The sequence below is a fragment of the Musa acuminata genome, chromosome BXJ1-7, assembly GCF_036884655.1.
Source record: "Musa acuminata AAA Group cultivar baxijiao chromosome BXJ1-7, Cavendish_Baxijiao_AAA, whole genome shotgun sequence".
Taxonomy (NCBI): Eukaryota; Viridiplantae; Streptophyta; class Magnoliopsida; order Zingiberales; family Musaceae; genus Musa; species Musa acuminata.
In genome coordinates, this window is record NC_088333.1 from 29,494,338 (window position 1) to 29,520,435 (window position 26,098).

The 26,098-nt window shown below is 44.3% G+C and overlaps 1 protein-coding gene across 1 annotated transcript; it reads right to left on the bottom strand.

Annotated features, from left to right (window-relative positions):
* Positions 1 to 7,634: 7,634 nt before the first annotated feature.
* LOC135679017 (uncharacterized) lies at positions 7,635 to 9,659 on the bottom strand. The gene is made up of 9 exons (XM_065192359.1): positions 9,499 to 9,659; positions 9,196 to 9,430; positions 9,036 to 9,122; positions 8,824 to 8,951; positions 8,610 to 8,706; positions 8,439 to 8,516; positions 8,143 to 8,368; positions 7,842 to 8,065; positions 7,635 to 7,766 (listed from the first exon to the last, which is right to left on the bottom strand). The coding sequence occupies exons 1-9, from the start codon at positions 9,585 to 9,587 to the stop codon at positions 7,728 to 7,730; spliced, it is 1,203 nt and encodes a 400-aa protein (XP_065048431.1). The 5' UTR covers positions 9,588 to 9,659; the 3' UTR covers positions 7,635 to 7,727.
* Positions 9,660 to 26,098: the final 16,439 nt, after the last annotated feature.

The window sequence follows — 26,098 nt, forward strand, 5'->3', positions numbered from 1 at the left end:
CACCTCAGTCAGTACGCTCAATAGGGTAGGGATCCATCGCCCCACCCGGGGGGTCCCGTTGAGTGCCTCATTAATGTCATCACAAGCGGCCCCGCGTCCGGTGGGATTAGCATGTCCGGAAGAAAGGCATACGCCCGCTCAGTTAGGGACGACGCTCCCTGACGCAGCCTCGACCCTCGGGTTGCATTTCCCCTCGAGGGTGCTGAGCGATCGGAGCACGATGATGCGCTCGTGATAATGGCTCGAATCGCCAACGCCCAGGTGAGGAGAATCATGAATGAAACGGGAAGCTCGGCTGACGTGCTATATCTTGATGCTTTTCAGAAACTAGGGCTAACTAAAGAGGCTTTGGAACCTATCTGCTTCACGCTCACGGGGTTCACTAGCGACTCGATCTCACCGTTGGGAGCCGTCACTTTGCCCCTGACCCTAGGAACACCACCCAGAACAAAGACGGTGATGTCCACCTTCCTAGTGGTGGATCTCCCTATGGCATATAATGCCATCCTTGGTCACCCCACCCTCAACAAAATCCGGGCCGTAGTCTCCACCTACCACCAGACCGTGAAGTTCCCGACCCACGCGGGAACGGGGGAGGTTTGGGGGAGCCCTCGGGAGTCCAGGCAGTGTTACCTAACAGTGGTTTCACTACACAAAAGGTCGAATACCGACCGTCCCCTAGACGATCCAAGGGAGAAAAAGCGGCCGAACCCGCATCTTGAGCCGACGTCCCCTACCTGTGATGTGCCATTGATGAAGAATCGCTCGGACCGGACGGTCAAGGTCGGGTCGGAAATAACCGAGGAGGAGCGGGAACAGCTCGTCAGCTTCCTGCAAGAGAACGCTGACATCTTCGCTTGGTCGCCGTCTGATATGACGGGCGTTGATCCAAAGGCCGCCCAACATCACCTCAACATATCACCTGATGCTCGGCCGGTGAGGCAGAAACCGCGACCCCAGGCCCCAGACAGACAACAGGTCGTCCACGAAGAGGTGGAGCGGCTCCTAGCAGCTGGCTTCATAGAGGAAGTCAAGTACCCGCGATGGTTATCTAATGTAGTTCTGGTGAAAAAACATAATATGAGCTGGAGGATGTGTATTGACTACACCAGTCTCAATCGTGCATGCCCGAAGGACTACTATCCACTCCCAAGGATCGACCAGCTCGTGGATGCGACTACTGAGCATGCCCGCCTCTCGTTCATGGACGCCTTCTCCGGCTACAATCAGATCGGAATGGCGCCCGAGGACCAGGAACACATGGCTTTTCTCACCAACCTGGGAGTATATTTCTATAAAGTAATGTCGTTCGGGTTAAAGAACGTGGGCGCAACCTATCAGAGAGCCGTAAACAAGATGTTTGCCCGTCAAATAGGGTGGAACGTAGAGGTCTACGTTGACGACATGATCGTGAAAAGCCGTGCGCCGGCAGACCACCTAGCCGACTTGACCAAGACATTCGCCACTCTTCGAAGCTACGGTCTGCGACTCAACCCGGCGAAGTGTGCCTTCGGTGTCAACTCGGGAAGGTTCCTCGGATTCATCATACACGAAAGAGGAATCGATGTCGATCTAGAGAAAGTCTAAGCGATCATCGATATGCAAGCCCCTCGGACAATCAAGGACCTACAGCGACTAAACGGAAGACTTGCCGCCTTGTCTCGGTTTCTGTCTCGATCGGGCGATCGCTGCCTCCCCTTCTTCTGGGCGCTAAAGAACCCGAAGGACTTCCAGTGGACGCCGCAATGCGAGGACGCCTTCGGACAAGTCAAATAGCACCTGGCCAACCTCCCCTGCCTCGCCTCGGTATCTATGGGTGAAGAACTTAGCATCTACTTAGCTGCCTCACGACACGCGGTTAGTTCCGTCCTGATCAAAGAAACCTCCAGCGAGCAATTACCGATCTACTACATCAGCCATGTCCCGAATGGGCCTGAGGAGCGATATCCACCAATTGAGAAGCTTGCTTTGGCACTCGTGCTAGCAGCCCGGAAACTACGTCCCTATTTCCAAGCCCATCCGATCAAGGTAATCACCGACCAACCACTCAGGCAGGTGTTGTCAAAATTTGACGTTGCAGGTCAGCTCCTCAAATGGTCGGTGGAGCTTGGAGAGTTCGACATTCATTATGCACCAAGGACCGCCATTAAAGCACAGTCGGTGGCCGACTTCATCTCGGAACTCGCCCAGACTGAAGACCAGGCCCCCAGCCAGCTCGAAGAAGCATGGATCCTACAAGTGGACGGCTCGTCCACTTCGACTGGGGCCGGTGCGGGACTAGTGCTATCGGCCCCCGACGGGCGTTCGTTCAAGCGCTCCCTCTGCTTCGGGTTCCACGCAACCAATAACGAAGCTGAATATGAGGCACTCCTAGCAGGGCTCAGATTGTCCCGTGAAATGCAGGTGGACGCCATCCGCGTCCTCACCGACTCACAACTAGTGGCCGAGCAACTCAACGGTAGATACGAGGCCAGGGAACCCATCATGGCAAAGTACCTAGCGGAGGTAAAAAGCCTAGCCTCCAATTTCTCTCACTTTGCAGCAGTCATGGTGCCGAGGTGTCGGAACGAGCGAGCTGACGAATTGGCTAAGTTGGCCTCGAAGTCAAACCCTGGCACCCGCTCTGAGATCGAGAAGCTCCTCTCTCGTGTCATCTCGGTCTCGTCTGTGTCTCCGGCCGACACCCGAACCACATGGGTATAGGAGATGCTGCGCTTCAAACGTGATGGGATCCTTCCCGTCGACGAGGCTTCAGCTCGGCGCATCCGCCGAACGCAGGCATGGTACTCCGAGCTGAACGGACAACTTTACAAGCGGTCCTTCTCACACCCGCTTCTGTGGTGCCTCGGGCCGGAAGAAGCACTGACAGTTCTGGTCGAGGTCCATGAAGGGATTTGCGGAGAGCATATCGCTGGCCGGACCTTGGCCTACAAAATCCTCCGCCAAGGCTACTACTAGCCCACCATGATCCGAGACGCAAAATCTTACGTGTAGAAGTGCGGCCCGTGCCAGAGGCACGCCCTGGCAGCCTGCAGTCCCGCTCACTCCCATTGATTGTGCATGGCCATTCGCACAATGGGGACTGGATCTCCTCGGCCCTTTCCCCCCGACCTCGGGGCAACGGAAATACATTATAGTGGTAGTAGACTACTTTACCAGATGGCCCGAAGCTGAGCCGCTAGCATCGATCATGGAACGACAAGTTGAGAAGTTCGTTTGGAGAAATATCGTGACTCGGTTTGGCTTACCCAGAACCATCGTCACGGACAACGGATCCCAGTTCGCCATCAAAAGGTTCCGAGAGTTCTGCGCGAACTATGGGATCCAATTGAGGTTCAGCTTGACAGCCCACCCTTAGACGAACGGGTTGGTCGAGATAACCAACCGATCTATTTTGGACGGACTCAAGAGGAGGGTGACAGCGGCCCGATCGGTGTGGGTGGAAGAACTCCCCAGCATCCTATGGTCCCTGCGGACCACCCCCAAAACCGCGACCAGAGAATCACCATATAGCCTCTCATACGGAACCGAAGTCGTCCTGCCCCATGAAGTGGTTTTTCCTACCCCTCTGGCGGAGAAATACGACGAAGGAACATCAACCCAAGGACTACGCGCTGGCCTCGACCTGATCGAAGAGCGACGTGCTGAAGCGCACCTGAAAGACCTTTCCTACAAGAGGGCCGCCGCAAGGATCTATAACTGTAGGGTGCACCCTCGACTGATAAAAATGGACGACCTGGTCCTACGCAGGGCTGAAGTCAGCGACCGGACCCGAACGCGCGGCAAACTTGCCTCTAACTGGGAAGGGCCTTACCGAGTTATTAACGTTGTCCGGCTTGGCACGTATCAGCTTGCAACCATGGAAGGCTACCCTTTGCCAAGGACATGGAACGTACGAAATCTTAAGAAATTTTTTGTATAGCCAAACACAAAAAGTCTGAAGATTTCTCTATTCAAACACATGGAACATACTAAAATTTCTCTATTTAAATTCAAAAGTTACAAGACCCAACATTGGGCCGACCAAAACTTTACATGGCGAGTACATGCCCTAACTACTAGAGCCCCCAACACTATCGTCGAAGGGGACCTCGTCTGGCATGTCCACACCTCGGTCTTCAGGGAGTGAGGCGAAGGGGTCCGCTTCAACCTCCAGACCAGGATGGCGTGCCTTGAATCGGCCCAAGTCGATCCGATACCCATACTCGTAGGTGACCTGCCCCAACCAAACCAGCCCCAGCTGAAAGCCCGAGGACTGTTTGTAGTCCTCGATTAGCTTCTTGTCCCTCTCGGGCCGCAGAATCTGTTCGGCGGCCTGGGCCTCGGAAGCCGCCTTCGCCTCGGCTAAAGCCTCTTCCAGTCTCTTGGTAAGGGAGACCACCTCGTTCCGGGCCAGATGTGCCTCGGTCCGAGTCGCCCTTAACGCCCCCTGAAGCCCTACGTGTCGTTCTTCGGCCATCGTCGCCTCCGACTTGAGACGTAAGACTTCTGCCTCCAGCGCCGAGAAGCGCTGGTCAATCGTCACCGCCTCGGTCTTTAGGCACGTCACCTCCGCTTCTAGCTCCGAGGAGCGCTGCTCGGCCGCTGCGACCGCTTCCGAAGTCGCTCCGGCACGGACCTCCTCAATTTCCCTGCGCAGCTCAGCATTCCGGTCGCACAGGATACCGAGGGCCCGACCCGCATCACGCACGCGGTCCGCCAACACCATAGCGTAATGTTGGCCCTGCAAAAGAACAAACAAAATGTTGGTCTAAATGCCGCCCGGATATAAGAAGGGGTCCGAGGGTAAGACGCTTACCCACAGCAACGACTTGGCAGATTTACCAAGCAAAACATCCGAGGGCATGGTGTACAGCTCCCGGGCCATATCGGGGTGAAGCCCACCATGGACAAATGCGACTGCAACCTCCCCGTCGGCCCACACCCGGGTCCCGCGGGTCAACCCCGCCCACCGAGCCTCCAACGGATCGGAGGGTCGACCCTCTAGCAGCCCGCCCATCACACGAGCCTGGTAAGACTCGTCCTGCGACCCCACAGGGAGGCGACACAAGTCTCGGATGGAAGGCTCTCGGGGCGCCTTCCCTGCCCCCGCATTGCTTGGCCCGGCCTCCCCTCGACCAAGGCCTCATCGCCAGTCACGGTTGCCCGACTCAACAACGACCTCCCCTGGCCGAGTTGCCGGCGGGTTTGGTTTCTTCGAGGGGGCAATCTTGGCCTTTTTCCGAGGGCGGCCGCCCTCAAGCACCACCGGCGCCTCTCTTGTACCGACACCCGGATCGGCCGGACAACGCGACGACGGCGTCGACGAAGAGTGCCCCCCGCGCACAGCAATCAGGTTCACCATTTTTTGCATATAAACATCGACAGAGGTTAGGATCCTAAAAAAAAACACACACACAAAACCCTGCCACTATTCGCTAAGGGCATACCTCGAGGCATTGGGCTCAGTCCCGCCTCGACCAGCCACGCCTCGGTCATCTCCCGAATGCCTCGAGAGGCCGGAAGAATCTCCTTAAGTCTCAGGAGGGCCTTGCGCTCCTAGTCATTTAGAGCCGGGGCGGTGTTGTCGATCGCGCGCGCCGCCCAAAGCCCGAAGCTCCAACCCTCCGGATGGCTCACGTAGAAGAAACGCTCCTTCCACCCTTTGTTGTTCGAAGGAGCCCCGCTAACATGGAAACCCGATCGGGTGGACAGGTAATAACCCCCCGACCCTTTGGAGAGACGAAAGCAGGAAAGGAAGAGGGACTGGCTAGGGTTGATATCGGCGTAATGGTATTCCCCTAAGAACGCTACCAGATAACACCAGGAGTTCGGCGCCATCTGAGAGGGAGAAATGCGCTAGAACGAGACGCAAAAACTTATGATTGGGTGAAGTGGGAGATGCAACCCAGCCTCAAAGGCATCTAAGGTCAAGGCAAAACCCCTTGGGATGGAGTCATATACCCATTGCCCCGGCTCAGGGACAATGAGCGAAAATTCCTCCGGGATACCATAGCGAGCCCGGAGGTAACCAAGCGACGACTCGCTCACACTGGAGTCGAGGTCATGCGGCCACATTAGCGACTCGAGGGCTCGAACCGCCTTCTCGTCCGACGATGAGTGGGGACTCGCCGACAACACCTTCTCTCCAGCGTTACCAGAGGTGGGAGGCGAAGACGACAAAGGCAAGGGAAGAGGAGAGGCCATCCTTACCAAATCTTAGAAGGAGGAGAGGAACGACCGGTGGGTGCGAAACAGGATCGTCCTGAGAGAAAATCAAACGAATAACAAGACATGTAGGAAGCCAACCACACGCTACTTATAGGCCAAAACCCGTCAAAAAGACGACCCTTCCTCTCCTGGAACATTTAACGCCGGGAAGACCGAATAACACTTCGCCATAAATATAGCCTGACGTGGCTTCCCACCGGCGCACGATACGAATCCTGAAGCATTTATCTTATCAACCTCGAAAACTAGCGCTTCCCGAAGGTGGCAACCCCTTGGGCTTCCCTAGAAAAGCGACCTGGCATCCCGCGCATGCACATCGCTAAGCCGTGAATCATCGATCACTGACCAAGTGGCTCCACGGCTCCATGATGCCCGAGACACACCTACGCGGCTAGCCCGCCTGCGTCGTGCTCCTCAGCTTCATGATCCCCGAGACACACCTGCACGGCCAGCCCGCCTGCGTCGTGCTCTTCGGCCTCATGCCTCTTGAGACACACTTGCGCGGCCAGCTTGCCTACGTCGTGCTCCTCGGTTCCATGATCCCCGAGACACACCTACGCGGCCAGCCCGCCTGCGTCGTGCTCCTCGGCTCCAAGATGCCCGAGACACACCTACGCGTCTAGCTCGCCTGCGTCGTGTCCATGTATCAATCGAGACCCCGGTCTCTGCCCAGCCTGTTCAACTGAGCAGTGTCCATCGACCGCACCCTACCAACAGTCACCCCTGCACACGTAGCCCCCCTTGACTACAAACCTCCACGATATCCGCACCCCCGGTAACAGACCGGGTAACGACCGATAGAGACAGTTTCTCAAAGCTGGAGCCATGCATCGGACTCCCAATACGAGAACCGACGCATAGCTTCTTTCTAGGGGGGAATATGATGAGGATAATAACTGTGATAAGACTCGCATGACGTTAGCCGTCTCAAATAACGCCTCACGGCACCAGGTCAACGCAAACCGAAGCGCCGACCGAGGCACATTAATGCCCTGCTCAAGCTCGGCTCTTCACGCCACGCCAACCCCAATGTCAGACGCTACCAGCCTGTCCCCTGCAAGCGGGCACATCAAGAAACAATAAGCTTCCCTATAAATACCCTCGCATTCCGAGCGGATAGAGGGGGAAGAAAAAAGATACTTCTTCATCTGAAACCCCCTTCGCATCAACTAACTTGATCGTCGGAGGGGTCGGGCCGAGGACCCCGACCCGACCTTTATGTAGGTGTAAAGCCGACGGTCCCCACGAGACGCGAAGGCAAGCTCTCGCTCGGAGGAGACAACGACGCTGTTCCGACCCCCGCACCCGACCACCTCGACGGACTTGAAGACCGCCTCGGGAAGATCCCCCATAATCCGAACCCAAACCGAGCTGCGTCGGTCCTGAGGCCACGGCACAAGGTTGTTCACACAAACAGAAGGATATCTTTTTGCGCATTGAACAATTAATTACTGATGAATCCATGCAAAATCTGTAACTTGCAGTGCAAGATGGTGGAGCACAAGCAAGCTCACCATTCACAACCCCCCAACATCACTTGGTTGGAGAACAATGTGCTGCAAAGGAAACAAGTTTGCATCAGTATACGAAAATTTTGGATGGGATGCATCGTCTCAGTTGCAGAGAGACACCTTAATCTGTGTCCTGTTGTAGGTGTAGGTGACATGTATGAGCTCGTCTGCTGCCTGGATGACTGCTGGATAGGAGAACTCCATGTCCAAGTCTTCCTCCAGTGTCATGATCTCAACCCAGGAATCACCATCATCCACGGAGGAGGCGACCTTGAGGACACCTCTTGAAACAGTGTTGTAGACGAGGAGGAGTCGCCCGTCTCTCAGCTTAACTCCGTCGATGCCTGTGAGAATCAGTATCCAAGCAATGTAAGCCGACTGTGCCATTTTGAGAACAGAGAAGAAGGCAGCAGCAAACCACCGGAGTTTGGGTTGGGCAGCTCCGTTGGCCGAGCGAAGCTCCAAGTTATGCCACCGTCTTCGGATTCCGCCATGAAAACGTAGCCGATGTTCTCGAATGATCTCAGCAGCATGCGGACGGAACCCCTAGCGGTCAGGTATGGCACCGGCTGAATCACGCCGAGTGTTTCGCCTTCGATGTAAATAGGCCCGTGCTTCCTCCATGATCGGCCGCAGTCTGTGGTGACCTAGATATGGGATTACAGCTCGATGAACGATGGGCTTACCACGGCGAAGGTCATGAGGCATCAGGATTACCTCCAACCATGCTCCCCAGGAATTCCAGCTCTCCACAGATGATCCACATAGCAGCCGACCGTCATGCAGCAATATGGGCTGCACTGCAGAATCCAGCTGCAGATGAGTAATTCTTTGCCACCTCTATGGAGTACATTTCTTTTGCAAGGATTGGAGTGGATGGGGATTGACCTTGTTCTTGGTTGGACCGAGGATTCCAGGTGGGAGCTGTTCTCTGTCCGACCACGTTATGCCACCATCAACCGATCGCTTCATGCAACCGCTCCATCTGATCAGACATCAGAAACAATGAAAGCAGAGGGTGTTTGGTGGTGTTCTTCCTCCAGGGAAGAAGGGCATGAACGAGGTGGCGATCTCACATCAAAACAGGTGCTGCTGCACTCACTTTTGGACCTCTTGGCCAATCTTGTAGAATAGCAGTAGCTCACGAGAGGGCAGCTGAAACAGAACAGGGTTCCACATGGGAACTTCGTGCTGTTCGTCGGCCATCACTGGCGGCTGCCAGCAACCGTCCTGCAGACAAACACGCAGATCTTGAAGGGGGCGCAAGCCGCAAAAGAAGACAATTAATTCTCGAGAATAGATGTCATCGCGCACGTTGTATCTCTGCAACCAGATCTTGACGTCGGGCGCCCCTTCGTGGGATCCCCCGAAGTAGGCGACCAGGAAATTGCTCCTCTCCACCTAGCAAACATGACTTTCCCGGTCACATCTGGAGAATAAACTAGCAGAGAGAAGAGGAAGACGACATTCCAACCTCTACTATTGTGGAAGCATGGCAGCTGTTGAAAGGGGCAGCGCCTGCTGGAAAGGTGAACCCCTGCCTCACAATCTTCCAACCAGCGCTGCTGTTGTTGATGATGCAATCGGAACCTGAATCCAACTCCCGTCTTGCTCCTCTGTGCACCCCCTGCCCTCCGCCTCCTCCTCCACCACCTTTGCCTTGGGTGTTCTCCCGGAATCGTGTGGATCCCCCGGCCGAGTCCGTGCCCCTGCACCCGCCGGGCGTCACATTGGACCAGAAAGAAGAGGTATATGGATCCGGGAATCAGGAACATACTTGTGAAGGCGTAGGAAGAGGGCGCGGGGAGCGTCGAGCAACAAGCCGGAGGAGGCGCAAAGGAAAAGGAAAAGGGAGAGCAACCCCATGGCCACCCAAAGAAACTGATGACCGACGGAAGGTTGGTGAGATCCGGCAAAACAAGCATGCGTGATGTAATGTCGATAGCATGATGTCCACTCTTTATTTTAGGTCATCGCAGTACGGCACGAACCCCGTAACAATGTTATAACACATTGCGTCCTTCGCACCCACATATTAAATTTTTTTCGTTTTTTACTAAATGTTTAAAACTCTTATTTAAAAAAAAAAATTAAGTAGTCGGGACATTATCGATCCCTAAAATTATAAAAATTTTAGAGGAGCAAAAATAAAATAAAAATTATTTGCCTGACTGACAACGATGTGAGTTACAAAATTATTCAACCCGTTGACATGTTCAAAAGATATGACATCCATAGAATCTGTAAATATAAAAATATTTGTACAGATATTTTGCAAATGCCATCGAGAAGGCCTATATCTATTACAAATCATCACAGCTTCCAAGGGAATGAGATTTAACAAAAATTTTACAAAAGGCCCAGTTAAAATTCTTTAGAAAGGGCATCTCAAATAGCCCAGCACTCTGCACGAAGTGGGGACGAGGCTTAGCGTGTCTTTCCTCCTTTGAAGATAGTAATGTCATTCCCATCCATAAAGCACAAATTGGTGCTTGTGTATGCATCCAGATTTGAGAAGGAACCATCACAATAAACTATTGAAGGGCCATGAATGCACTCAGCCTGATAAGAAGTTGGGGACTTGTGCACGCAGTTTGGACCAACCTCGTTGGTGCCTTCCCCATTAGCTGATCCACTGTCACGAAGAGACCAACTTAGGAGTAGAATCTACACATGAAGCAGTTGAGAAGTTATTATCTCTTCTGCATCGAACAGGTGAGGGGTTTAGAAGGAAGACAACCTCAGGTGGCTGGGATTGGTCATCATTGGTTTTGAGGGAAGACAAGACTTGATACCAGATGGAAAGGGGTTGAGATTAACAGCTGTTGAACTTAGAGTAATTTTTGTTCTTCCAAATAAATCAAAGTGAAGTAGCAATGACTGATACAACGGTTGAAGAAGCCGATCTACCCGTGTTCTTCTTCCCTTAACTATTCACCACTAGGCTAAGGGAATCTGAAACCCCCTTTTGATTAGAGTTGATTCCAATTGTCTTGGACTGACAGCCCATGGTGAGCTTGAACAACTCACATCCCACCTTCTCTCTTAATCAAATCCTAATTCATATTAAGGAGTGTATAGTGGCTATGAAAATAGACAGAAAAAGAGCAAAAACAAGGGCGAATATTACAGTCACGTGATTCGAAAAAAAAAAGGGAGAACAAGACAGAAAAATAAGAGAAAAAAAAAAAGACAACGATAATGTAGAGAGACTATTCTCAATCATCTAGCAGTATTAGATCATATCTATAATAGATTCTTATTGTGATTACTTGGGAAGAATTTAGATATTGTGCACAGTGACGTGATCATTGTACCCAGTTATTCTATTGTGATTGTTGCTAGGGTTTTGGATAAGAGATTGAGATTTATATATTCATTATTCTTATAATGGATTATCTCTAGTTTGCCCTGTGATTTTTACCCTTCACATTGGAGGGGTTTTCCACGTCTATCTTGGTGTTCTATTTTATTGTGATTTCATTAAATTTCGCTGTGTATTATGATCTGCTAGTATTCGTTTATATACAAAAGTTTATTTCTCTTTATATCCCATCAACTGGTATCAGAGCAGGATTGTAGTGATTTAATTTTGTGTTTAAACATGGAGGTCAATAGTGTTTCTCGCATGATTAGTTTGAATGGAAACAATTAGATAATATAGAAACCAAGAATGGAAGATCTCTTGTATTGCAAAGATTTGTATAGACCTTTATAGGGGAATAATGCAAAACCCACAATTATAACAAGTGATGAGTGAAAGAGGTTAGATAAAAAACAGTTTGGTTTATTCGACAATGGCTTGATGACAGTACCTTTTACTATGTTTCTACTGAAATTTTTGTATATTCTCTTTAGAAAAAGTTGAAAAGTCTCTATAAAAGATAAATAGCTGGCAACAAAACTTTTTTGATAAAAAAACTTATGAACCTAAAATACAGAGGGTACTTTGAGTATTTGAATGAAATGCAGAGTATCACTAACCAGTTATCCTCTATGAAAATGTCTCTTAATGATGAGTTGTAGGCATTGTTACTTCTCAGTTTTTTACTAAAAAGTTGAGAGACACTAATGGTTTCTCTCAGTAATTCTATGTCAGATGGTGTTGTTATCATGAGTTAAGTAACAAGCAGTTTGTTGAATTAGGAGTTGAAAAAGAAAGAGTTCATTAATATCTCATAATAATTCATAGGCACTTATCTCAAAGAATAGAGGAATGTCAAAATATATTCTAGAAGCAATTCACGCATGGGTAGAAGCAAGTCGAGATCAAGAAAATATATTATTTGTTATAATTGTGGTGAGAAAGGATATTACAAGAACCAATGCAAGCAACCTAAGAAGAGCAAGAAAATGGGAAAAGAAGTGGAGTCAACCGAGTCAAAAGATAATATCACAGCTATAGTGTAGGGTGGTGATTATTTGATTTTGTCTCCTTCTGATGATATTTTTTCTTGTGTGTGTTAGGATCTTGAGTGGGTGATTGACACAGATGCTTCTTATTATGCTACACCACGGAGGGAGTTTTTTGCTACATACAGGTATGAAAATTTTAGTGTTGTTAAGATGGGCAATGATGGCACGACAGATATCATTGGCATGAGTGATATCCACATAAAGACCAACCTTAGCTACAAGTTGGTGCTTAAGAATGTGAGATATATGGGTGACTTGAGGCTGAATTTAATTTCAGTTGGAAGGCTAGATGATGAAGACTATGATAATAGATTTCACAAAGGGTAATGGAAGCTCAGTAAGGGTTCTCTTATTATGGCTAATGGAAATAAATGGCATGCTTTGTATAGGTTACAAGCTAAAGCTTATGGTGAGTAGTTAAATGTTATAGAGAAAGACTTCAGCATGGAGTTATGGCATAGGCGACTAGGACACATGAGCGAGAATGGGCTGTAAGCTCTTTCCAAGAGAGAGGTATTGCCAGACCTCAAAGGTACACATCCGAACCCTTGTATTGATTATTTGGCTGATAAACAACACAGAGTTTCATTTGCTAGTCCTGCTTTGTCGAGAAAAATGCATGTCTTAAACCGTATTTATACAGATGTATGTGGTCCTTTGAGGACAAAATCTCCCGGTAGATCTGTTGATGTTCTTGGTATTAGTGGTGCACTTTATTTTATCACTTTTATAGATAATTTTTCTAAGAAAGTTTGGGCCTATGCTTTGAAGATCAAAGATCAAGTTATTAATATCTTCAAATAGTTTCATGTTAGAGTTAAAAGGGAGACAGAAAGGCAATTGAAATCCATAAGATCAGATAATGGTGGTAAGTACATAGGATTATTTAATGATTATTATAGGTCATATGGTATCCAACATGAGATGACAGTTCCTGGCACACCTCAATATAATGTTATTGCAGAGAGGATGAACCACACAATTATGGAAAAGATCAGATGTATACTTTTACAAGCTAAGCTACCTAAAAGGTTTTGGGATGAGGCTTTGAGGACTATAGTTGATGTGATCAACTTATCACCATATACAACCCTAGATGGTGATGTTACAGAGCATATATGGTCAGGGAAAGATGTTTCCTACAAACATTTAAGAGTGTTTGGTTGTCGTGCATTTGCATATATTCCAAACAATGAGAGGTCCAAGCTAGATAGTAAGACTAAAGAATGTATTTTTCTTAGGTACTCACATGATTATTTTGGTTATAGGGTTTGAGATCCAAAAAAATAGAAGGTATTTAGAAGTAAAGATGTAGTCTTTTTTGAAGATCAAACCTTTGAGGATTTGAAGAAGAAGGCATCATCCAAGACTTCTACAGAAGGATTAGTAGATTATGACCCAGTTACTCCTCCAGTCTATCAGGGTGATGGGGGAGATATGCAAGAAGATGGTGTAGAGCCTGATATTGATCTACCTGTAGGACATGTTAAGCAAGAAAAAGTTAGAGAGCAAGTTCAAATAGAACCTCAATTGAGAAGATCTTCTATGCAATGTCAATCTTCCAAAAGATACTCTATAGATGAGTATGTGATGCTTACTGATGCACGTGAACTAGAGAGTTACCAGGAAGCAGTTGAAAGTGAATAGAAAGAGAAGTTGTTAGTTGCTATATCGGAAGAGATGTATGCTCTTCAGAAGAATCACACTTATGATTTGGTACTACTACTAAATGGAATGAAGACCTTAAAGAATAAGTGGGTTTTTACGTTGAAGACTCAAGAATATTATTCTCAACCAAAGTACAAAGCTAGATTGGTTGTGAAAGGCTTTGGTCAATAGAAAAGTATTGACTTTGAAGAGATTTTCCCTCCTATTATTAAAATGTCTTCTATTCATGTTGCTCTTGGTATTACTACTAGCTAGGACTTGGAGGTTGAGCAGTTAGATGTGAAGACAGCTTTTCTTCATAGTGATTTAGAGGAGAAAATTTATATAGAGTAGCAAGAAGGCTTCAAAGTCAAAGATAAAGAGAATTTTATCTACAAGTTGAAGAAGAGCTTGTATGGGCTAAAGCAAGCTCCAAGACAGTAGTACAAAAAGTTTGATTTATTTATGATAAAAAATAGATACAAAAGAACGACTTCAGATCATTGTGTGTACATCAAATGATTTGGCGAGAATTTTATTATTCTCTTACTTTATGTTGATGATATGCTTATTTTTGGAAAACATATGTCAAAAATTGATAGGTTGAAAAAGGAATTGAGTGAGTCTTTTACAATGAAGGACATGGAGCCAACAAAGCAAATACTAGGCATGCAAATTTCCTGTGACAGAAAAACCAAGATGATTTGGTTATCACAAGAGAAATATATTGAGAAAGTATTAGAAAGATTCAGTATGAGCAATGCAAAACCAGTTGGTTTTCCTCTTGCAAGCCACTTCAAGTTGTGCTTAGAACAGAGTTAGTCAAGTGATGAGGAGAAGGAGAAAATGCAAAAGGTTCCTTATGCTTTAGTAGTTGAAAGTTTAATGTATATGATGGTATGTACGAGGCCAGACATCGCATATACAGTTGGTGTTACTAGCATATTTCTTGCAAATCCAAGCAAAAAGCACTAGGCAATAGTGAAGTGAATTTTTAGATATCTCAGAGGGAGCTCTAAGGTTTGTTTAAGCTTTGGAGGTAGACCACTTGTGTTGACAGGTTACACAAATGCAGATATGGTAAGAGATATAGATACAAGGAAGTTCACATTAGGTTATGTACTTACTTTTGCAGGGGGAGCTGTGTCATGGCAATCCAGGTTGCAAAGGTGTGTTGCTCTCTCCACCACAGAGGTAGAATATATTGCTGCTTTAGAGGTTTGCAAAGAAATGTTATGGATAAAAGAATTCTTATAAGAAGTGGGGCTGAAACAGAAAAATTATATAGTACATTGTGACAGCCAGAGTGCCATCCATTTTTGTAAGAACCCAATTTTTCATTATAAGTCAAAGTATATAGATGTCAGATACCATTGGATTCGAAATGTATTTCAAGAGAAGCAGTACAACTTCAGAAAATTTATATAGATGATAATGGAGCATACATGTTGATAAAGACTTTACCAAAAGAAAGATAAGAGATATGCCAATAGTTGGTCGACATAGCTTCACAATGAGGAGTCATGAGACAACCTCCCTTGTAAGCTGAAGGGGGAGGTTGTTAGGCTGACAACCCATGGTTCAACCCATAGTGGGCTTGAACAGCCCACATCCCACCTCTTCTCTTAACCTAACCCTAATTCATATTAGGGGGGTGTGTGGTGGCTGTGAAAATAGGTAGAAAAAGGGTAGCAGCAAGGGTGAATTTTGCAGCCACGTGATTCCAAAAAAAAGGAGGAGAATAAGATAGAAAAATAAGAGAAAGAAAAGAAAGAAAACAAGGACAACGTAGAGAGACTATTCTCAATCATCTAGTAGTGTTTTTATCTCAAGTTAGATCAGATCTATAGTAGATTCTTACTGTGATTGCTTGGGGAGAATTTAGATATTGTGCACAGTAATGTGATCCTTGTATCCTAGTTATTCTCTTGTGATTGTTGCTAGGGTTTTGGACAGGAGATTGAGATTTGTATATTCATTATTCTTATAGTGGATTATCTTTAGTTTGCCTCGTGGTTTTTACCCTTCACATTGGAGGGGTTTTTCACGTATATTTTGGTGTTTTATTTTATTATGATTTTATTTAATTCCACTACGTGTTATGACTTGCTAGTATTTGTTCATATACAAAAGTTGTTAAATCTCGTATTTTGATGATGAAACCACTTGATATATGTTTATAATTTAATCTGCATTTTGAGTGATGCGGGATGCTTCGATCAGAATGAGACAATTAAAGCAGAAAAAATCAAGTTGTGCCGAAGGAACATGTTAGAAGATTGGACGTCAGGCCAGTGGATCGATCAACGTATCGACAGAAGGCTTCGGGCTGTGGACTTAGGCATCGGGCCAAGAAGAGCGGGTATTGTGCCAAGGATATCAGAGTTGCGAAGTCAACTAGCCGATTGGGCAATAGGCTACAGGAGAGGATGATGTGCCAAAGAATTAGATGAAGCGTCGAGGGACCAATGACATGCCGGACAAATTGGTTAATTGCTTAGGATTAATTGTCTCGATCGAAGTTTTATTTTACATGTGCAGGATTAACTACGATGGAAGTAAGACATGCAGTAGGAGTTATGTCGGAGTCAAGACTATGATCACGTTGGGGGTTCGAGAGTTCGACGGAAGTCCGGACGGTCATCGGAGGTTCTACGGGAACAAATCCGAGAAGTCTAGGAGCTTGCCAAAGAAGCTCATCAGAACTCGCCAAGTTGATCGTCGCAAGTCCAAGAGTTTGCCAGAAGTCCGCTAGAGCATCACAAAAGGTTCATCGGATGTTCACCGGAAGTTCGTCAAAAGCTCACCGGAAGAAGCGATTGACGCACCAGAGCAACTTGGTTAATTACTTTGGATTAATTGTCTCGATCGAAGTTTTGTTTTACATGTGCAAGATTAACTATGATGGAAGTAAGACATGCAGTAGAAGTTACGCCGGAGTCAAGACTATGATCACATTGGGGATTCGAGAGTTCGACGAAAGTCCGGACAATCGTCAAAGGTTCTGCGGGAACAAATCTGAGAAGTTTAGGAGTTTGCCAAAGAAGCTCATCGGAACTCGCCAAGTGGATCGTCGCAAGTCTAGGAGTTTGCCGGAAGTCCGCTAGAGCATCACAAAAGGTTCATCGGATGTTCGCCGGAAGTTCGTCAAAAGCTCACCGGAAGAAGCGATTGACGCACTAGAGCAAGTTGCAGTAAATGTCTTAAGAAATATTATAGTTAGCTTGTAAATTAAATTAGGAATGAGAGATGATCCCATTAACTTAATCTGGGGGTAATTGGGCTCTTGATAGACCCAAATTGGGCCGAATGGATCAACCCATTCGAACCAGAATTCTTGCTAAGCGGGGGCACCGCCCAGTAGATGGTCCCCTAGGAAAGCTGAGTGGTGCAACCGCCCAGGTAAGGCGGTGGCACCGCTTGGGCTTAGTCTCCGAGCGAGACTAGGCGGTGCAACCGCCCTAGTCAGGCGGTGGCACCGCTTGGGCTCAATCTCTAAGCAAGACTGGGCAGTGTAACCACCCCTGTCAGGCGGTGGCACCGCTAGAGCTCGGTCTCTGAGCTCTGTCAGGCGGTTGTAACGCCCAACTCAGGAGGTAGTACCGCCAAGACCCCAAAAATCCGGGAAAAGACATTTTTAAGCTCCAAATTCAAACCAGTTTGGGGCCTATATATACCCCACCCTTTCCTGCATTAAAGGGCAACCAAAGGCACCGAAAATCTAATCTTACTCTGTGATTTTTAGAGCTCAAAAGTGTTGTAAAGGCTAGAAGTTCTCCTCCCTCTTTTCTTCCAAGTTTTGAGCTTTCAAGAGAGGAGAGAAATTATGTAAGGGTTGTCTCCTAAGCCCGTCAAAAGGTGTGAAACTGTAAAAGGGTGGTTGGCCTTCGCCTATTGAAGGAAAGCCTCTAGTGGACGTCGGTGACCTTATCGGAGGAGGAAGCCAAAAGTGGATGTAGGTCAAGATTGACCGAACCACTCTAAATCTCAGTTTGCATTTACTTTCTTCTCTCTATCTTAACTGCAAACTACCTCCATAGCTTTACTTTAACTGCACTTCGCCTAATCTAAGTTAAAGCAACTTTCGAATCGGTTTTCATACCAAAATCGTTTTTATCATACGAACATCGTATTTCGGTTTGTAATTACATTTTGTTCTCTATCTTAATTGCAAACTACCTCTATATCTTTACTTTAACTGCATCTCGCTTGATCACAAGTTAAAGTGATTTCCGAATCAGTTTTCTTACCGAAATCGTTTTTATCGTACGAACGTCGTTTTAAATCGTCGAAAGTTTTCCGCTGCACTAATTCACACCCCCCCCCCCCCCCCTCTTAGTGCTTTTGATCCTAAGAAAAGTTTATTTCTCTTTATATCCAATCAAATAGAACCTAGTAAAGCTATAAGAGAACAGAAAATGTTTGATTGAGTTTGTCCCACTGTTACAAACATTGATCAATATAATAATGAATGATGTTTGAAAGCCATAAGAAGGTAGATAGTCTACCTACTAAAAATTTTCACATAGAGACTTTGATTATACTAAGAATATTAAGATTTCATACAATCTTTTGATCATTTCATTCCATCCCCATCTATCCCTCAAGTATTTTTAAATATTTTTAAAAATTATAAATTCTTAAGGATAAGGACTTCAAATCTAACTATCATCATTAGATAAATACTTATGATGTTGCTATGAAAGGATGAAAAATATCCTACATAAGTTAGAGATTCTAGACAATATGTATAAGCATGTCTTTAATATATTACAAGTCATTAATCACATCACAATTAAAAAAATAATCATTTACTTAGAGGCAAATTGGGGATCTAATGATTGTCCAATAACCTAATGTGCTATCAAATCCTACTATCCTCCTAAGACCCTCTCATTAACATAGTGATTGTGATATCTTTCCAAATTAAGAAGACTTTTCCACATCCCATGGTGTAAGGATTAGGAATACTATATTTGGCTATTAAGATTCTGGCCTAAAGTGAGTTAGATTTATTAAGAGCAACAAAATACGTCTAACATTAAAAGTATATTTGATCAGGTAGATATCACACACCCCTATCTAACAAGGTGTTAGATAAGTTTTTATATGATTTGTTAGTAGATCTAATGAAAATCAAGATATCATTGGCAAAGACAAGATGAAAAATCTGAATACTTTTGATAGTAAACAGTTGGATTATGTTATACTTGACATGCACATCCAAAGGAGTAGATAAGAGCTATTGAGCAATGACAAACAAGGGGATATCGAGTCTCCTTAGCAGATACCTTGACGACATAGGAGTGCCTAATTTGCTATAGTCAGCTCAAACATATTTTGCTAAACCTATAGTATTCTCTATAGCCCACAATACATGTCCTATTGCTTTTAATCCGGACTTCTCAAATATAATAGCCCATTAGTCAAATGAATTGCAAGCCCATTTTTCAAACTTGTAGATGGCCCAACTTAACTGAATAGCCCAAATTAATTGCTAAAGAGTTAAGGAGGGTGACTTTATAAGTTGAAAAAGCATACACTCTTAACTTTTCAACATATTTTAAAATAAGTCAAAAGCATTTCCTAGAGAAGTTAAGGTTGTTTCATTAATAGATGGTCTAGTGGACAGATTCACTAAACTTGGTCGATTTTCAAAGAGAGAGTTAATTCAATTTATCTTCGTGATCAAGAAATACATTAAGGGCTTAAATATCAGTAGAAAAATAATAAATTTTGTAGTTCACTATGCATTGAGGGTTGTTTCATACACTAATATTTATTTTGATATTTTAGAATTAGAAAGATAATAAAATCTGATTATATTTATAGAAATTCTTTGAGTTATCTCTTTTAACTCTGTATCTATTTGGTTTATCATAAAGTGATTGGTTGAGTTTTTATATTTATTGGATATTTCCTTTAATGAGTCATTTATAAGCTATGCCCTTATTTAATTATCCTTAACATAGTGAGTTTATGTATCCTTTGTGATTTTTAAACTTGGTGAATCCATTTATTTTCATTCCAAGAGTGTTTCCAACAAATTCAACCATTAGCCTTTTCATTCCTCATTATCCTAGTATCACCCAACTTCTTCTATACCAACTAGAATTATAATTATTCACTATGCAACTAAACTTGGCAGAGATGATGTAAGCTAAAATCCAATCAATAATGGTTTGAGGAAAGTTTATTTTGTCAAGGACTCTTAGATAAATCAAATCAAGAAAGAGAGTTAAAGGTTTTTGTGTAAATCGATCTTATTAGGATAAGGGAGTTTTTACCATGTGAATTATATATAGAATGAGTGCAATGATAATATTATCATGACTACATCTACCAGGGATAAAAGTGGATTGCTCCTAATTGATGAGGTTACATAAAATAGATTTAATATGGTTAGCTAGCTTTCAAGAGGAAATCCATGATTGACCAAATCTATTATTGCACAATATGAAATGAGAGTTATAGATATGCAAATCTATAAGGCCAGCATTATCAATAAGGCTTTATAAACTAGAGATCAAAATATTAAAAATAAAAAGATGTCTACCCTGATAGGAGATAATATTTTGAGGAAATCTCAGAGGATTTCATTTCAATCTTCTTCTTTCTATTTCATTTCTATTGCGGTATCAGAGCCACTTGCCTAGAGTAAGCTCTCTTCTCACTACCGACTCAAGCCCTCTTTTCGCTGCTGATTCATCACTGTTGCTTCTCTACCTCCGGTGGCAAAAGAAAAGGCTTTCTACTACTGCTTTTTCGTCGTCAGGCCGTCAGTGTGACAAATCTTTCCTCACGAACGGTAATTGTCTTCTTCATTACCAATCTGCGCCAACGTTCGTTCCCTTCCGCTGTGACGTCTCTAGTGTTGCACTCACCAGCACTGCCTCACCTTTCCTCCTCTGCTACAGCTTTCTTCTCTATTGTAGCATCGTTGTAGCTTCCTTCTCTATTGCGGCTTCCTCTTCTGCTACACCTCTATTGCAGCTTTCTCCTCTACTACACCTCTACTGTAGCTTCCTCTTCTGCTATAGCATAGCAGCAACATCGCTGCAACTTCTCTATTGCAGCTTCTCCCTCTGCTACAGCATTGCTAAGGCTTTTTCTATTGATGCAGCTTTCTTAGCTGTCGCAGCCGCAGCAACAGCAACAACAGCAACAATGATCTACTCTTGCCCTACTTACGAAGCCTCTGGCTCGTAAACTATTTGCTTTGCATCAATCCAAGATTGGTATCCTTGACAGGAGCACCATCTTGCGGGGGCATGATAGCAGATAAGGTTTTGAGGAAATCTCTCTACTCTATTGAGGGAAATCCTCTATTCTATTGAGGAAATTCCTCCCTCCTAATCTGTATAAATAGGAGAGAGACATGTTAATGTATTCAAGCTAAAGCTACTTCAATAAAGCTATTTCAATAAAGCTTCTTCAATACAATCTTCTTCTTTCTATTTTATTTCTATTGAACTTTTTATTTGTACTAATAATATAGTTCAAGTCGCCACACAAAAGTCAAGGAATATCATATAAGTTCATATTGCTTAGGTAAGAACAAAGAGTATTTCTGTTATTAACTACGTTCTTATTGTTAGGATCAAGAGTGACACTAAGAGGGGGGTGAATTAGTGCAGCAGAAAACTTTTCCGGTTTCAAAAGTCTTTCTTTCGATTAAAACCAATTCCGACAAAAATGGTTTCGATTCGATCCGATTTGGAGAGAAATTAAACTTGAAAGCTTTCGTAAAAGTGCAAGAGAAGATTAAGGAGATTTGTATTAGGATCAAGAGCGGTACTAAGAGGGGGAGGGGGTGAATTAGTGCAGCGAAAATTCTTCGATTTCATAAAATATTTCATATGTTCGATGGAAATCGATTCAGAAAGATAGCAACTTGAAAACGTTCAAGAGCATAAGCGTAGTGAAAGCAAGATAAGGAGGAGAAGCCGTTTTCTATTAAATGATTTGCAGTTAAAGTAAATTGCTCAAAACGAAATGCAAACCAGAATTTAGAGTGGTTCGGTCAATGTGACCTACATAAATTTTTGGATTCCTTCTCCATCGAGGTCATTGGCATCCACTAAATGCCTTCCTTCAATAGGTGAAGACTAACCACCTTTTATAGCTCTTTCTCTTTTTGTTGGGTTTAGGAGTGAATCATTACAAGCCTTACTCCTCTTTCTTGAATAGTTACAAAGCTAAGAAAGGGAGGAGGAAAACTCTAGCACTTTTACACCCCAAAGATTCAAGATTATAATCACACTTCGGTGCCCTTTTTTGCAGTAAAAGGTGAGATATTTATAGCCCCTAATGGCTTCAAAAGTGGAGCCAAAAAGTGTCTTATCCCGATTTTTTGAGGTACTGGCGATACCATCACCATTACTGGGCGACACTACCACCTATAATCTGACACTGGGTGGTACTACCGCTCAGTCTGGGCGATACTACCACTCAGCCTAGGCGATACTACCATCTGACAGAGCTCGGAGATCGAGCTCTAGCGGTACCACCGCTTAATAGGGGCAGTACAACTGTTGATAGCAATAATTACTGGCGGTGCCACCACCCAGTCTCGACGATACCACTGCCTAGACCACCTAGAAGACTGGGTCTTTCAGGCGGTGCCACTGTTGGTCAGAGTCCAGCAACTTGGTTGGGCCTTGTATTCGGCCCAAACCATCCTAGCTCCAAGCCTAGTTGGCCCCTAATAAAGTTGATGGGATTACCTCCCAAATCAACTCTAATTATCGTTCTAACTACAATTAAGGAAAGCATGGTCTGGTACGTCGATTTTTCACTCGACGAGTCTTCCGGCGAGTTTTCGGTGAACTCCCAACCAACTCTCAGCTAGTCTTCCGGCATGCTTCCGGCGATCTCCCGATGAGCTTTCGACGAGTCTTCCAGCATGCTTCTGGTGATCTCATGATGAACTCTCGGTGAGCTCCTGATATATCATCCGAGTGTTCGACTCCGGCCCATCATTTGCTTTACACTTTACTAGTATCGTAATTAATCCTACACACTTATCTCAACACATGGATTAGATCAAATAATTTACCAATTTATTTCATCATCAAAATCGAGATTCAATAATCTCCCCCTTTTTTATGATGACAACCAATTGGTGATAGAGTTAATCTTAACTCCCCCTATCTATATGCCATAATTGAGAAAAGACACTCTTGAATTCAATGCCTTTGAATTCAAACATCAAATTAATAATTTAGACTTATTATCATCATGCTCATCATAATTTACTAAATCTAAAGATGATACCATATATTCATCGATAGAAATGATGTCAAGGCATGACATCCATTTTCGAGTCAATATCATAGAAATTTTTAGCATCAAAATAAGTACGATATTACATCATCATACTCATCATTTAAAGAGATAGCATAGAAATCAAAGCAGAGAATTGCAATCATCAAAGTAAGTAGCATTCTAAGTTTACAACATCAAGGTAAACAACATAGGATTACAACATCAAAGTAAGCAGAATAAAAGAAAAGGGATTTTATCCATTTCTCCCTCATTGTCATCAACAAAAAGTCATAATTAATTATTCAGGTGATGGCCAGTCAAAATGTTGAAACTGTTAGGATCAAGAGCACTAAGAGGGGGGGGGGTGAATTAGTGGCAGCGGAAAACTTTCTGCGATTAAAACGAAACTGCGTTCGAACGATAAAAATGATTTCTGTTTGACAGCCGATTCTAAGATTACTTTAACTTAAGATCAAGCAAGATGATGTTAAATGCAATCTATGAAGGCAGTTTGCAGTTATGATAAAAACCAGAATATAAGCGCAAACTGAAATACGACGTTCGTACGAAGAAACTGATTTACGTCTAAATGCTGATTCGTAAATCACTTGATTAGGAGAGATGCTGTTTAAGCAAGGGTATAAAGGCAGTTTACAGTTATGGTAAAAATCAAAACGTAAATATAATCTGAAATATGATGATCGTACGAAAAAGCATATTTACGTCTAAACGCTGATTCGGAAAGTGCAAAGCTTGAAACCCGATCGTATATGCGCAGAAAGCAGTAAGCTTCAGAGGAGGTATGCAGTAAAGATAATATGCTAAAAGTAAATGCAAACCGAGATTTAGAGTGGTTCGGTCATTCTTGACCTACTCCACTTTTGGCTTCCTCCAACGACGAGGTCACCGACGTCAACTAGAGGCCTTCCTTCAATAGGCGAAGGCCAACCACCCTTTTACAGTTTCACTCCTTTTGACGGGCTTAGGAGACAACCCTTACAGAAATTTTCTCTCCTCTCTTTACAACTCAAAACTTTGAAGAACAGAGGGAGGAGAACTTTTAGCCTTTACAACAATTTTGAGATCTAAGAATCACAGAAAGAGATCAAGATTTCGAGTGTGTGTTTTGTTCTTTCAGTGCTGAATGGGTGGGGTATTTATAGGCCCCAACCCAGTTCAAATTTGGAGATCAAAACTGTCAATTCCCGGAATTCCGGGATCAGGCGGTTGTACCTCTTGACTAGGGTGGTTGCACCGCCTGCCATAGCTCGAAGACCGAGCTCAAGCGGTGCTACCTCCTGTCAGGGGAGGTTGCACCGCCCAATCTCGCTCGGAGACAGAGCCCAAGCGGTGCTACCTCCTGGCTGGGGCGGTTGCACCGCCCAGTCTCCCTTGGAGACTTAGCCCAGGCGGTGCTACCTCCGAGCTTGGGCGGTTGCACCTCCCACAGCAATCAGGGTCCGAATGAGTAGATCCATTCGACCCAATTTGGGTTTTTCAGGGACCCAATTGCCCCAAGATTAAGCTAATGGGATCACCTCCCATTTCCAACTTAATCATTGTGCTAACTACGATAAATCCTAAGACAATTTCTGCAGCTTGCTCCAGTGCGTCAATCGCTTCTTCCGATGAGTTTCCGACGAACTTCCGTCGATCATCCGATGAACCCTCGGTGATGCTCCTGCGGACTTTCGGCAAACTCCTGGACTTGCGACGATCCACTTGGCGAGTTCCGACGAGCTTCTTTTGGCGAGCTTGTGGACTTCTCAGATTTGTTCCCGCAGAACCTCCGACGACTGTCCGAACTTCCGTCGAACTCCCAACGTGATCATTATCTTGACTCCGGCGCAACTCCTACTGCATGTCTAACTTTCATCATAGTTAATCCTGCATACTTATCTCAACACATAGATTAGACAACAAATGACAATTGATTTCATCATCAAAATTCGAGATGTAACAATCTTCCCCCTTTTTATGAAGACAATCAATTGATAATGGAGTTAACCTTAACTCCCCCAGTCTATATGTCATACTTGAGATAAGTCATTCTTGAATTCAAGACCTAAGAATTCAAGCGACATATTGATAAGTTAAATCATTAGAACTTTTCAATACTCCCATCATGATTCCCATCATGATGTATCTCTTTGAAGATGATGTCACGGCTTAACATTCATTTTCAGATTTTACATTACAAGTTTGAATGATGGTAATAGTAACAATTCATCATATTGTAAGATATCAACATGTAAAGCTGTGAAGTAAGATTTTGATTTCATTACATGATGTACACATTTCAAATATTTTAGCAAGTGTTGCATTTCTTCACATGGTAAGATATCAACTCAAGGCATAATGCAAATTATAGCATCTGTTCATATATCTCTTGGTGATGAAAGCATGGCATAATCATAGCATCAGTGTTTATAGCATCAATTCATATATTTCTCCCCCTTTGTCATCAACAAAAAGCATGGTAGTTGTGATACCAGGAAAATAATATAAGCAAGTTATCAAGCATATAATGGAAGGCATGATACGTAGATTACTTTGAATACTTCTTCCTTCTTTTTTTTGTTATAATCCTTTGTGCATGAAGGAGGAAAGTCATTTGTGATTCCAACTATTTGTGAATTTACTTTGAGTCAAGATATGTGTTTGAAATAGCTTTTTGCAAGTAAAAATACTATCATCCATATTTCAAGATGGAATTCATAAGCAGGAATCATTTCATCAAATCCATTTCAGAAAAATATTTTTCATAAGAGTGTATGAGAAAATTTGATTTTTAGCATTCCAACTGTTAAGCGAATGAGATAAACTCTTTCATGCATTCGGACAAGACTATGCTACAGATTTTCAAATACAATCATGAAGACAAAACATTTCAACACATGTTATGTAATGGCAATCAAGTGATTTGATCATTCAATAAAGTCCGAAAAATAATTTTAACTAGTTTATCTATTCGGACACATCAACATTCCTAAATCTCTTCTTATAAACTCAAATTGTTCTTCACTTAGAGGATTTAAAAAAATGTC